Source organism: Gambusia affinis, linkage group LG10 (assembly GCF_019740435.1).
Source record: "Gambusia affinis linkage group LG10, SWU_Gaff_1.0, whole genome shotgun sequence".
NCBI lineage: Eukaryota > Metazoa > Chordata > Actinopteri > Cyprinodontiformes > Poeciliidae > Gambusia > Gambusia affinis.
The window spans coordinates 17791402-17806486 of record NC_057877.1 but is presented as its reverse complement, the minus strand read 5'-3'; the positions used below and the strand labels follow the sequence as shown (position 1 = coordinate 17806486).

The following is a 15085-nucleotide window of genomic DNA, read 5'->3' as shown; positions in this document are numbered from 1 at the left end:
TCTGCTGCTTCCTCCTTGACATAAGGGCATCAATTGAGGATCTTAGTTATACTCCATATAAGTGCAATGCAGCACAGCCAAGGCTTCATTGTAAATTCAATCCTCAACAAGAACATTGTGTAATAATATAAATACTGAAGTGGTTTTTCAAAGAAATGCTGGAGAATTTATTGCATCCGCCTGTCTGAAGCTGCTAATCTTTGCTGGGTCATGATGGTGAGGCGGTCAAGAGGGCCAGGTGACTAACTCAAGGAAAACTTCAAACTCAGAGTGGATTAGCTGTTCTCCCAACAATATTTTTATTCATAAAAGTCTTTATGTGATTAATTAAGGATTAAAAGAAAACAACAGTTCATCAAGACATTAACAAGCATGGTCAGTGTGGAGGAGAGAGATGGGGGAGGATTTTGCTGCAGCGACGCCAGCAGCAAGAGGACAAGAGGAGCGAAGACATTTAAGATAAGTAATACACACACACACACAGCTGTGACACAGGCCCACACACAAACTGCCACTGTACCAAAGACTGCTCGCTACTAACCCTGTTAGACTGTTTTAAGCAAAAATATGGTTTTGAAATAAAAGTTTTAAAATAAATAAATAAAAAGCTGAACCGTTGTAGATTAATGTGACCTCTGCCTAAATGTCTTCAGTGTGTGAAGTCTTTGATCTTATCAAATCATCGGAAGACTGCTGCACCGTGACTATGTGTTAAAAACATGATGAACGGAAAGCTCCTCCCCATGTAATTCATGACACTGTTTCTCAAATATCCACAATATCCACAATAAGAAGCTATAAAAATTTAATCTCTAATCTGCACATAATGCAAATTAGAGACTAATCTAATTGTCCTAGGAAAATGGGATTTTGCAAAGTAAAACTCTCTTTAATCTTGCATATCAGAGAAAAGCATTTGGAACAGCTGTAATTCATTCTCTCTCTCCTTTCTGTACAGCATGCTGTGTTCTCCTTTGTTCATTTTGTAGATGTGTACAGCAAAGTGTCCAACTCAAAGCACTTAGATAAGGTGCTGAGAAAAACACTGCAATTTCAGCAGTCCAGCCTGCATCAAGTACCATCTTGTAGCATTTCCAGCAGTGACAAAACACCTGAAGATAATTTCCTGTTGTAGAGTGCTGGTGTCAAAAGTTCATGGCAAAAAAAAAGAAACTTCAGTACTACAGAAAACCAAACGTAGAACTAAAATACCTTGCCTAAAGTATCACTTCCTTTTCACACTTTGCTAGATTACAACTTCAAACTTCAGTTTTTTGGAATTTGATTGATTTTAGGTTTTAAAATGACGACCAACACAAAGCACTGCAGATTTTAGAAGTGAAAGGAAACTCATAATTGGATCTCAATCATGAAAATTCTTCTCGAAACCTAACCATGGTGTCTCCATGCTCAGGGTCAGATAATAAGGCTAATTACAGTGACGCTTGCAAACTTTCACCTTTTGTGATTGCTTAAAACCCTCAAATTATACCTTTTAGGTTGACGAGACTTTAAGTTCTCTCTCCAACAAAATCTTATGGTTTGAATATGAAAACCAGGTGTGAAATAGTACTGAATAGGGAGCTGACTGCATCCATCTTTAAGATGAAAAGACAGGCTCAGTTCATCTATTCACCTTTCTATTCGCTTGACAGGACTATTGTCTGTGCTTCTTGTGTTCCAGAGAGCAACTGCTCAATTTATGTGCTTAATGCTTTCAAGTGAATTTAATCTACATGAAGAAACCAAACACTCTGAGCTGAAAAATAACTTATTTTGCAAGTAAATTAGGTCCTTGAGAACTAGAAAATAAATAATTTCTTCACAAAGGAGGAATTCAGAGACACCTGACTGACACCTTTCCACCTGGAAAGTGACAAAAAGAAAAAGCAGTAACCCATTTACCTCCTTACACACACAGCTTTCTTATACATACACCCTCCATAACGACAAGCACCCCTGACTATGTGAATTAATTAATTAATTGATTGTTTTTTTATTATTATTAATTGATTTTTAAATTGAACAGTCACTGCCCTCTTTATTTGTTTATACTTGTCACACTTAAATGTTTGTGATCACTTTTTTTTTTTCCTCTGGACAAAGAAATATAGCAAAGAAGAGGACTATTATTGTTTTTAAGGTAAGCATAAATATGTTAAGAAAGTTCTGGACATATTAATGGTGTGCATAATGAAAGTAACAAAACTTATTTAAGTGACTTACAAAATGAGACTTAGCAACAGTCATGCTATAAAACAACACACTAGATTTCAAAATAGAAATAATCTGGTTTTAGTGGCTGCACAGAGCAGCAGCTGCTCGCCTTGCAACAAGGAGGTCCTTGATTTTTATTCCTCACTTGAGGTCACGATTCTAAAAGTCATGTTAAAAAAAATAAAATTAAGAAATTAAGTTCAATTTGTCATCTTAAACATAAGAAATAATCTGACCATAGAAGCTTCAAAATTATACATAAACACCACAGTTCTTATTTATACAGCTTATTATTTAGCAAACTGGTTTGGTTTTGAAGTGAAAGGCAATAATGCCTCTAACACTAACTCATCCTTTATTAGACAATGGAACTGTCAAAGTCTGAACTTAAGTTACGAGTGATTTTAGATGATAATTTCTTATTCAGCACCAGTAGAAACCATCACGCTTTAGACAAGCATCACAAGCGCTCAAACAATAACTGGAGGATCTCAAATCTGAATCCCACAATTTGTTATGATGTGAAGAGTCACCATGTTTCACAAGTACTGGTAACACATGAAATGCGACAGTAAACATCAAATAATTGACTTTCTCAGAGGATCCAGCAGGCTTGTTGTCACATACATTGATTGCTGATGAACAAAGAGCAGCTACAGAACCTCAGTTGTCAATATCTGATAACAAAAACACAGAAATCACCTTTAAAGGGCCACTTACCATTCTATGAAATCCTATAGAACAAAGGGAACAGCACACTCAAAGAACACATTGCAACCAGCCATTTTCTCTAATTACACTGACAGCTATATCTATTAATGGCCAGCTTGGCAATTATGGTACCACTTTAGGGATTGTGAATCATACAGTTCAACAATTATAGTTAATTTATAAATATAATTAGAGATCAATTTATAGTGGCAGCTGGATTCATTGCATCACATGAGAATGAGTGAGTCCCATAGATATTTCTAAGAAATCCAAAAGTTGTTTGTTTTTTTTTTGTGGTCATTTTGTTTTTTCATAAATGGATCTGCTTAATCACTACAACATTTTATGGGAACTACTAGCATATGATATGATAAATGATATGATAAATAGGGACATTTGTAGTTTGCTTGTAAACTTAAAATAGCAAATAGAAAAAAAAAAGGCAAACTAAGTCAGTTTTGTTTTTATTATTTTTTTAAGTTTGATAGCATCTCATATTGCTAGTGACAGGCACTTCCATTTAAAATTGTTCTGTTTTCATATTGGTATTGTGCCTAATAGTATTAGTTTAAACTGTAAAAAATAAATGTCAACATTCTTGTTAGATAAGAATTACAATGCCTTGAAACTGCTTTGAGTAAAGCCTATAAAATAAGGCTAAAGACCTATGATTTCCTCTTGATTTTTAACATTTTCTTGATTTTTAACATTTTCATTCTCCAACTATAGTTGGATGCCAGGCTAATAAAATATATAGTCTAATATATATAATATATATAGTTTAATGTTACTAAATATGGCTCTCCTTTTGACTTTCAGCAGCAGAAAATATCTATTACTTCTCAAAAAGCAGGACATCCATGTCTTATATGTTATTCAAGTAGTAATAAATAATGTATTTACTGAGGATTGCATAGAGCTCTGTTTGTGACAGCTACTGATTGTATGAATAACATGTAGCAGGTCATGTGATTCCAGCAACGTTTGGTATTCTAGATAAATTCAAACTAAATAGGCCCAAAATAACACATGTAACACACAGGCCAAAAAGCTCACAGAAATAGGCTGATTACTTTCCTCATCTGTTGCATGAAGAAGCATTGTGCAAAAATACAGCTTTACAAATTTGAAAGAGTGCCCAATTTTGTTTTTAACTATAAAGCTCTAGTGTAAATTGAATACTACTTTTGGTCTAAACATTTGGGAAATAATATCAAAGCTTTACACAAAGAAAAGCATGTTTCTATTTATATCTGCGTATCAGATTATTCCAATTTTTGGGTGTATCTGTAGGCACAGGCAAATGGTAATATTGTTTCCGAAAACCTTAAAAAGGAAAGACTGAGCAGGATATGACAGAGGCAGCTGTTGCCATAATAACAGACCCAAGTGGAGCAGGACCCAAATGTCAGCATCTGTAATCATGTATTCACAAGGAAACACATCAAAACCCCTGCTTAAAATGTAAAGAGCTGTTTTTGAGACTCTACAACGAAGTTCTAGAAGAACTTAGGAATTAAAAATACATTGAAGAGAATTTTTTATTTTTTTTTTCCTTTTTATTGACAGATGACAGAATTCATTAGGCTTACATCAACATGGTCTAAAGGGTTACAGGTTTGTTTGTTTGTTTTTAAATATTTGCTCATCAATTAAATTTTTCAACTATATATATATTTAGAGTTTTAATGGGGAATGTTTTGCTCTTTTCTTTTACAGAAGAAAAGAGAATATTTGCAAATAACAAAATTAATTCAATTTTCAATTGCAGTGTTTTGCATTTATATTTGGATTCAACCAATAAAAGTTTTGAAATATTTATGTCTGTTCTATGCATCATCTGCATTTATATTTCCATATAAAAAAGTATTTAACAGATTAGACTTTGGATTTCATTTCTACTTGTTAGCCACCACACCTCCCCTCATATAAGTTTCTTCATTAGGTTTCCTGCAATGACCCTAGATTTATTACACCTCAGTTCACTGAGCTGTTTTGATGGTTGTTGAGGCTTTTTAGATCTGGAAGGAATTATTTCAGGTTAATTTATTTTGCTTGTCTCCATGACTGCACCAAAGAAATGTATGCCCATGTCATATTTGTCATCCCAAGGTGTCATAAAAAAATTAGTCTCAATGTTATCAAGCAATCATGTTATCAATACTTTTATTTATAGTTTCTATAAATGTCCAACAAAACTTCAGCCAAGTCTCTGAAACCAGAAATAAACCTGCAAGGTCCTCCTCAGACAATGTGTATATGGAACGAGCATAAAGGTCATTTGCCTAATTGACTCTGGGGGTTTCATCACTTCACTTGCTCACTTCTCCTGTCTCGCTACACTTCATTTTCAAATGCTGCTAGATTTTCCGCGGGGGCACTTTTCTGAAGTCAGGCGGAGACGTGCATGCATAAACACAAAAACAGAAGTGTCTGAAAGGTACTCTACATCTAATTTAAGACAAGTATGTTTCCTGAACAAATTAGGAAAAGAAAGTTGACAAGCTGCTGGACTGTGATCCACAGATAGGCTACTGAAGTTCAAGGACAGGGTTGATTTCTGGATATAAATGTGGATTAGGATTGTTTATATATATATATATATATATATATATATATATATATATATATATATATATATATATATATATATATATATATATATATATATATATATATATATACATATATATATATATATATATACATATATATATATATATATATATATATATATATAAAGTTGAGGAAATGAAACGGTTAAAAAAAGTAGATGTTGAATTTTATTGGATTAATTTAGAGGGAAATGTGAGACAACTCCGACATTGTAGGTAGCAGGTATGAGTCATTTTGTAGGAACAAAAACCTCTTTTCTGTCATAAAAAAATAAAAGTCCCATGTGTTTTGCTTAGTCTGTTTTGTCAGCAGCATGTAAAGGTATAGTTTCATTTTTCATCATTTTTACTTGGCTATTTTTTCAGCTTAAATTTGATGACAGTATTATTTTCCAAATATGAGCAGTTTCTTTAACCAGTTATCTCTGTAGCTCTAAACATAAAAAATTGCTTAGACATAGAGTCCATAAGGACATTTGAATAATCACAAAAAAACTAAGCTAAAGCATAATTGTGAAGAAAGTACCAGAATTTGTAGAATGTAGAATAAAGTAAAGTGGTAATAATTGTGATGCTATCCAGATATGTCCAAATATTCAGATATGTATTGACTTGTTCTTTAATTATAAAAGTTGAGGATCATTTCTGTCATGATTCTGACATTTTCTGATACAGCAGCTCCACAAAATAAACAATAACATGTATTGGTAAAGATAATTTATTTTTATTGAATTATCTCTTAAAATATATTGTATTTAGGAACGTTTCTTTGCCCAGCGGAGCTGACACCATCTTTTCCACACCTGGGAGTCCAGACTGACACATCATTAGGTGCAATCCAGAATTAGCTGTTCAAACAGCTTCTGTCATCAATATCTATCCTGTCAAGTCAGGAAATTACATTGAAAGCATTCATTATATTATCACTACATCAGCAAAGGTCCTATACAGGATGTGTGAGAATCATACATCTGAAGGAGACAGAAATTACATATATCCACTCTCCAGAAGCTGAAGAGCTGGCAGTGTGCCGTCTCACAAATGTTCATTTTATAATATCCACGCTTCAAGTCTTCAGTAATAATAGCTTCCAAAAACTGTCACCACACAGAACAAGCTGTCCTATGGGAAGGAAAAACATGGTTTTAAAAAGAAGAAACATTCTCAAAGAAACCGTTATTGTGTTGATTAAATTTGACGTTGATTTGCTTACATTCATGAAAACGTCTTCTGCATAGTTGTCCGTGTCTGCGTCCCACAAACATCTAGCAGACATCCTGAAAAAAAAATGTGTCAGGAATGTACATTCAAAGCTACAGAAGGTAACTTTTATGTTTTTACATATTTATTAAAACTCTCGTTCTGTCCTGATAGTATGAAATGGATCATCTTTGAAAAGCTTGAGCTCCTTGTTACAAAATTCTGATGAGATTCTGATTGTCACTTAAAGGTTTCCCTTCCCTTCTTATGTACTGTTTACTTACATAGATACCCTGGAACTTTTAAACGACAGCCGTAACATCAGTTTTACTGAAACCTTTTGTAAAAGCCATCATTGAGAAGTGGAAGAAAAGTGATTTGTGATTTTAAATGTTTTTAAACAAATAACATTCTGAAAAGTGTGGCATGCATTTATTTTTATCCACCTTGAGTCTTTATTTTGTAGAATCTCATTTTGCTCCAATAACAGCTTTTAGCTCAGATTGTTTTCAGAACAGCCCTGTAATTTAACTCAGCCTGTTTCCTTATCGTTCTCCCAACTGAAGAACAGTACCGCCACAGCATGATACTGCCACTTTAAGAGCAACAATTGCATTTTCAGGTTCATATGCAGTGTTTGTTTTCTGCATAGATAGTGTTCTACATGTAGGCTAAAACATTTTATTTTGTTGCCATCTGCAGGGAACCTTCTTCCACATGTTCACTTTGTCACCTACATGACTAATACCAAACTGTGAATTGGATCTTCTGATTACTTTCTTTTAAAATATATTTCTTCACAGATTTCTGAAGTCCACAACTATTGGTTCTCCTGTCCACAGATTCTTCAGCCTGAGCTGCGGATCTCTGCTGGTCTTCCTGCATTAATGATCTTTCAGCCTGGCAGGCACATTAGATGATTAGCCATGCTTTTGTTGGCTTGTCAAATCTTGGGATATTTTTCAGATGCTTCTTTGCATAAAAAAAGAAAATCACAAACCATTTTTTTTGTCACCTCAGTGTTATGTGATGTGCAAGTAAATCAATTAGATTTCCTGCTTGCAGTACAACAAAAAGTGAAAAACCACCCAGAGAAAGGATTGGAAATAATATGACAAGCATTTTTTAACATTTCCCTCGATCACAATTAATTTAAAAATACAATTAGAATATATTTTATTTTGAAAACTTTTCAGTGGTATTAAAGTGTTTTTGTCACTTTGGTGGCACCAACTTTAAGTTAAATACTCAAAATCAGAAAAATGTGCAGAATATGTGCAAATATTTGACAGTCTGTCAGACACTGCTTAGCTAGTAGTCTGTTTTCTTTTGCTCCAGTTAAAGAGTTTATGACTCCTGCTAGATACATGTGTTCTATAACTTTCTTCTGTTTAGTGCTCTTTGCAGAAAGCAAAGTGATGGCATTCCCATCACTTTGCTATATTAGGCAATATTTTCAATGATGACAAATATTGTGTCTCTTAATTAAAGGGACAAAGATATAGAAAAGATGCAATAAATTTCTTTTACCATAAACATTTACCAGTCTCGCTCCATTGCTCTGTGATGATATAGATTCAAAGTTGATGACAGGCACTTTATAGTAACACCTTGTTGTGTTTGTTTAGCGTTGTGTTTTATTCTATTCCTTCCTAACATTTTTCTTTTAAGAATTAAGGGCTTTGACTGCATGATTTTTAACAAACAACTCAGTCTGTTTTTTGTTTATGAGTAATGGATATAACTTACTTTACTCCTTGTCCTCGTTGTTCTCCAATGAGCACCTGCACAACAATCTTGTATCTGTCAAATTCTGCAGCTGTGCACAAAACAAAACAAGGTTTATTTTAGTGGTTTATAAAGTACAGGCCATAAATTAAATAAAAATAAAGTATGTCAGGGCTTGTATTACATTTATAAAATGTATAAATGTAATATATTTATTACAATGAAAGAATATTACAATGTTACATGACATATTTTTCTTTTTTGTGATAGATATTTAGCTGCTGAAGTAAGTTGTAGGCCCCAAAAAGTAAGCTAGTATATTCATTCTCATATAATTTATTTGTTCTCTTCTCTCAGTTAAATAAATTGAAAGGATGAGCGGAATTTTTGGTTTACATTTTATTTTGCTTGTTGTGTGTTGACACTGCAGAAATGTAACATCTTGCTGAAGTTCAAAACATTTTAATCAACTCATGTTGTGGTTTGAGTGATATGACAAACATTACTGATAAGGAAATTGGTCTGAACATTGCATTTTTCACAGCGTGCTCAGGGTAAAGCCCAAAAGAGGATAATGCAGAACTAACTCTTCACTTTGTCCTTTATGCTCTCTGCCAGTGAACAGGTCAGCTCTGCGACAGTCTCTGGGTCATACTGCACGTCAGAAAGACGCTCCTTCACAATATTATGGATGTATTCCTTTACGATGGCTGGTTTAAACCTGAAAATGTAACATTCCATAAAAACACAAGAAAATAAACTTTAGCCTCAGCATAGGTCAAATAGGAGCATCTATTTTCACATATTATCCAATCTAACTAATCTATTTGTCCCAAGTAACATTAATATAATATTATTGTGAATATTGAGTTTGACATGATTGTGAATTCATCAACTTACTGCAACTCTCATTCACGGTGACACAGTGAACAACACTAAACTCTATTTTTATATACAGAACTAATTGCAAGTAAAGACAAAAAGCTTGTCAAATGCTTTGATTCATATCAAAAGGCAAATTAGCTAGCAGTATTCATTTAAAACGTCCTTCAAAATGACCCAGTTGTTCAACTATTGTCCTCTGATAAGCTGCCTACTTAAGAATGTGTAAATATGTACTCAAATAACTGTATATATATATATATATATATATATATATATATATATATCTATATATATATATATATATATATATATATATATATATATATGTATATTCAAGTAAATACACATACAGAGGAAAAGAGAGAAACTAAATGCAACTTTATTTATTTACAAAATTGTAAGCACTATTGCTTTACTGTATGTACCTTACGACGCAATAAGTATTATCTTAAATTAGTACAACAAGGTTATAGTAAGGTAAACTTTGTACAACAATGGTTTATCAATAGTCCGACTTCGAAAAGCTGTCGTTAGCCAAAATCTCGCTAGCAACGCTTGATATTTCAAAAAGAAAAAAACAACATGAAATTACTTCAGCAAACTCACTTGAGCCGATGGTTAGGTCGGATGTGGTATGTATCTGATTCCTCCACCATGTTTGACTGAGAAATAGGGTCACAAATATTTAAAAAACAGGTGAATTTGTTCACACGCTAACTAACAAGATTGTATCTGTTGCTATAGAGACGATTGACGCTCATTTCCGGTTTCAAAATAAGAGCACGTACCAGCGTGATAGAAATGAAAAAGAAAATACAGCTGGCAGGCTTTATGCTTTAGGGTGCTTTTTTTATTGAATCCGTACTCAAGTTTTTGGCCTCCGCGTTTTTATGGAATCAGTAAGCACTAGTTAAAATCACATAACTGTAAATAAAAAAGCATCAATTATCAGTTGTTACCTTCAAAAGTAATGATCTTTGATTTTGTGTATGCGTTTTCACTAAACATATACCTTATACCACTCTTTTAAGGTTGTATAGTATGCCAACACAAAGTTGCACAATTGTGAGGTGAAAGATAAAGGCTACAAAGTTTTCCTAAACATTTGGAGAGTGCAGCATGTTTATTCATTCAACCTGAGTGAATATTTGAAACACTGTTTTTTTTCTGAAATTACAGCTGAGTATTTTGTGGTATGCAGGTTTCCAACTGTGTATTACGGTGGCCGACAGGTGCAAATGCGCAGCAAAAGAGAAAACATGCAAACAAAAAAAGACACGCGCACAAATTAAATGCGGCAAACAAAAAGCAAATAAAATGCGGCAAACAAAAAGCAAATAAAATGCGGCAAACAAAAAAGAAAACACCCCCGAATGAAATGCAGCAAACAAAAAGTGTTGAAAACGGAAGTGCTCCAGACCACTAGGGGGAGTCAAAGAAAAATAGTATTCATTTCTATGGGACCAGATGCAAGATTCAGAGAAAGAAATTTGAAAGAAAGTAAAGGTACGTATTACTATATTTCTTTTCAGATACGCCGTATTTTATAATATTTATAATATTATTATAAATAATTTATAAATTTATAATATATAAATTTATGATAATAATATTAAAAAAATTATAAATTTATAATATTATAAATTTATAATATTATTATAAATATTATAATAATATAATATGTCTTCTTTTATAATATTTATAATAATATTATAATATTATAAATTTTGTTTGCTGCATTTTATTTGCTTTTTGTTTGCCGCATTTAATTTGTGCGCGTGTCTTTTTTTGTTTGCATGTTTTCTCTTTTGCTGCGCATTTGCACCTATCGGCCACTGTAGTATATTAGTATTCTAATACATGTAGTTATCATTTTGACCAGCAGATGGAAGTCTTTCTCTCAGTTTTGTCACCTTTCAGTTTCGTTTCTGATAAATTGTCTTATTCTGAATAAATATAAAGTGAAACTTAACGCAGTGTGTGACCACTTTTAAGTTTCGTTTTCCTGAGTGCGGCTATCCTCCCGCTGGGCTATACTGAGTCACAGTCACAAGCTGTTTGTCAACTGTGCAGATCAGCTGTTCCAGCTCTGACTCTTCTTCAACCAACATTTACTTTTAAAAGATAAAGATGGAACAAGGGGAATGGAGCCGCATCTTTCAGATTGAAATTGAAACACTTAACCGAAAAGGACACACTTGGCATTTGGAGTTTGATGAAAATATTGACCCTAATAATCCAAAAATGGGCTGGAAGAAGTACTTCAAGAAAACAAGTGCAAGGTTAGAACTGTACTGTTGATTAATTTCTCCTGCTAAATTTTGGATTTCCAAAAATTTGCAGTATTTATCTATCTAAATGTTCATACATTACATGCATGTAGAAAGTATTTTGCACTAGATCCATAGACAAGTGCTTAGACAATTCTTGCCTCATTTTTGTATGATGAATTACTGTTTTTAGAAAGTAAAATATCTTATTGGTTGGCATAAGTAATTTACTCTGCTGTAAAATGTCACCATCTCAAAAACATTCTGGCATTTTCACTCAGAAATTGAACCTGCTGATCCAGTGAAATCAGATAGTGGTTATTGAGGAAGATAAAAATAGAGTTACCATAAAAAACAATCACATGCCTTGTAAATCAACAACACAGCATCAGGTTAAAGTGACTGAACTGTCTGCTTTCAAAATCAGAATAAATGGCTCTGTTTCAGTGCGTGCATATATATATATATATATATATATATATATATATATGGCTGGAGGAACACCATTCATGCTCGTCTGGCTCCAGAAGTGTCTTATTGTAGTGTCTTTTGTTTCTTAAAGATTCAGCTGTACCTCATGCAGGAGAAGTTGGCCTTCAAACCGGGTCATGGTGGTTTTCCACATGCGCCTTGTAAATGGGCAGGGCACCGTCAAGGTGAGGCCTTTGCGCCAAAACTGCAAGAGATGTCCCAATGCACAGATGGTGAAACCAAACGTGGAGTCCGACAACATTCAAGTCCTCATGGAGACCCTGATGGTGAAAATAAGAATTAAGTGCTACCAAGAAGATCTCGGAGAACAGAACAAGATGGCCATAAGCCTTGATGTGAAGAGTCCCCATGAGCCTAATCATTGTGAGGGATGCAAGCTAGGAATTTGTACAAAACAATGACCTAAACATGTTCTGCTCTCTCTCTCTCTCTCTCTTTCTCTATTAACATATTAATATATTTAAATATTAATATATATAATATATTAAAACCTTTTGTTTAAAGACGTGTCAGTGACTTGTCACTGTGGTTAACTGAAGAATAATTAAACATAAACATATTTTTTTTTTTTTTCCCAGATGAACAAAAAAATTAAATTTTAAACATTTGATTTCTATATATTGTTGTAAAAATTAAACATTTTCGGAACAAATGTAATGCATTGTGTACACAAATAGGTAAATTTTTCTGGATTATTGTGGTGAAACATGCAAATAAAAAGATGCTAATTTCAAAAATGAAACAGTCACTTTTACTTTTGTCAACAAAATGTATGCTGGATTTTAGGCAATTATAAGCCTTTGGTGCAGGCTTCTTGTTATCTTAATTATATATAAAATGTGTATTTAAGAAAAGAATTTATTTTAGCCTTTTCTTTTAAAAATACATAAACATTATAACAGAAAGCTTTTTGCGGCAAAGTATTACGGTCCCAAATATTGTTAAAGGTTGCATTATCTTTTGGCATTTGAAGATCTATTGTTCTTTCCAGCCTCACCTCCATTATGCAGTCTCTGCATCATGGATCTCAGGTGCAGCCCATCAGCATCGGACCACGCCTCACGGTTCCATTAGGCATCCACCCACCACTAGTTTACAAGCCCTGGAGGAAAGACATCTCTAATCCTCATCCTAAATCCCCTATCCATGTTTATTGCAATTTGCAGCGCCTGCGTGTGGTACCTGTCCATAAGCTTTTTCAGTTGCCTTTTTGCCTTTATGAGCTTCGTCAATTGACTGAATAAACACTACAGTTTTTATTCCTGTACACGTCGTCAAAGAAAGTATCGTCTTGAGAATTAATTCTAAAAGGAAATTTCAGCTATGACAGCCTCCTACACATGGGTAATCCAATCTACCCAGCAAGACCCTCACCTAATTTGTTTTTTAAATCTATAAAATGTTGGTCTGTAATTATTTCATGCTTTTATTGTGACATCTAATAATTGGAAAAAATACGTTAATAGCTCCAGCTAGATGTGCTGTGCTGATGTAATTTGTTTATAAGGAAGTAGAGCCATCTCATTTAGTACCTTGTAAATGCAAAAGATTTTACAGAAATAACTTTTATCTGACGCGCCTCATGCTGAGATGAAACGTTTCAGTTTGTATTCACATTTATTTTCATATGTGTTGATGCTGGCCATTTGAATTTGATGCAAAAATAAAAAATTGAGTCTACTTGTTCTCCAGTGGTATAGATGACATTAATAGTTCCAAAGCAGCATTTTCTTCTTTTTCCACACAGTTTTCAGGTTGCAATTGTAAACCTAAGGTGTCTTGATATTACTTGCTTTTTTTTTTTTACCTTGTTTGTCTCTGAAAAATCTCTTTTTTGAAGCTTTTTGCATTAGAAAAACTGATATCAGAAAGAAAGTGCTTTAGACAAAGGCTGACGAATTGAAAAAATGTTTATCTTTCAAGTGGTAGGTCCTCAGTTAGCTGAATGGCAGCTGTTAGCTTTGCCTCTTTGCTTTTACTTCCAAGCACTTGAGACCTCATGACCCAGTGAGGTCCTGACCCTTAAAATGCAAAGTACCACTCTAAGGCATCACATTTAGAATATTTATTAAAAAACAAAACTAATGAAACACATCTAAGTATGGATATATGTTTAACATGTAACATAATGTACAAGATGTTTGTTAAATTAATGAAATAGTATAGAAAAGTTGCATATTTGACCAGAAACCAGACACTTCTCACATTCTGTCTGCTGTTTATTTGCCTATAACCAGCAGTGCTGGTGTCTGACAGCGCTATGGTCAGTCTTCATGTCATGCGAGTTGAAAACCAAGGGGCATCATGCTAACTGTGGTTTTTGTTTGCGTCGTATGAAAAAACTTCGAGGAAATGAGTTGCTCATCCTGGAGTTTGGTCCCTCCAACATTATTTGTATAGATGACCATCCCCTACTCTGGTTTTACATGATGTTTCAATTTGTTTTCCTATTCCAAGACAGGTAAGAGGAGAAGAAGCTTCATCCACCTGACAGCTACTAAAATTCAATTTTTACTCTCAGCATCATGGCGTCAAAGGAAACTACTCTCAAGGTAAAGCATCTTCTCCTCCTGCACAATCTGGATATCACAATTTGTCAGAAAATAACTTTTTAACATTGATTTACTCTCAAATAGTAAATATCAATCAATCAGTCAATTAATCAAATTTGATCTGTATAGCACAGCAACTCTTAGATGTCTCCCTGGTCCAACACACCTGAATCAAATAGCTGAATCAACCTCCCAAGTGCAGTCAGGCTCTCCAGTAGTGATGGTGAGATGAAGCCTCATGAGGCATTGTACCACTTGAGCCAAATGGTTCGAGAAAGGGTTCATTTCTTGAGGCTTCATGTGCACACGACACCACCTACTGGCCAGGTGTACAATCACAGCCCGCTGTATCTTAACACATGTGATGCATTGAATTTTTGTCTATTATGGGTCTTGGGAATGACTTCACAAAAGG

At 33.9% G+C, this 15085-nt stretch overlaps 1 protein-coding gene across 3 annotated transcripts; it reads right to left on the bottom strand.

Moving 5' to 3' along the window:
* Positions 1–6243: 6243 nt before the first annotated feature.
* On the bottom strand, positions 6244–13220 carry dynlt2b (dynein light chain Tctex-type 2B). Of its 3 annotated transcripts, none has more exons than XR_006371905.1 (7): positions 12201–12525; positions 9963–10018; positions 9059–9192; positions 8493–8562; positions 6757–6820; positions 6513–6665; positions 6244–6424 (listed from the first exon to the last, which is right to left on the bottom strand). XR_006371905.1 is itself a non-coding variant. In XM_044129245.1 (7 exons), the coding sequence occupies exons 2-7, from the start codon at positions 12357–12359 to the stop codon at positions 6618–6620; spliced, it is 531 nt and encodes a 176-aa protein (XP_043985180.1). In that variant the 5' UTR covers positions 12360–12378; positions 13116–13220; the 3' UTR covers positions 6244–6617. The 3 variants fall into 3 exon arrangements, 2 of the variants coding, with proteins under 2 accessions (XP_043985180.1, XP_043985179.1); XM_044129245.1 differs by adding an exon at positions 13116–13220 and having other exon boundaries at positions 6244–6665; positions 12201–12378; XM_044129244.1 differs by having other exon boundaries at positions 6244–6665.
* Between the last annotated feature and the right edge of the window lie 1865 nt (positions 13221–15085).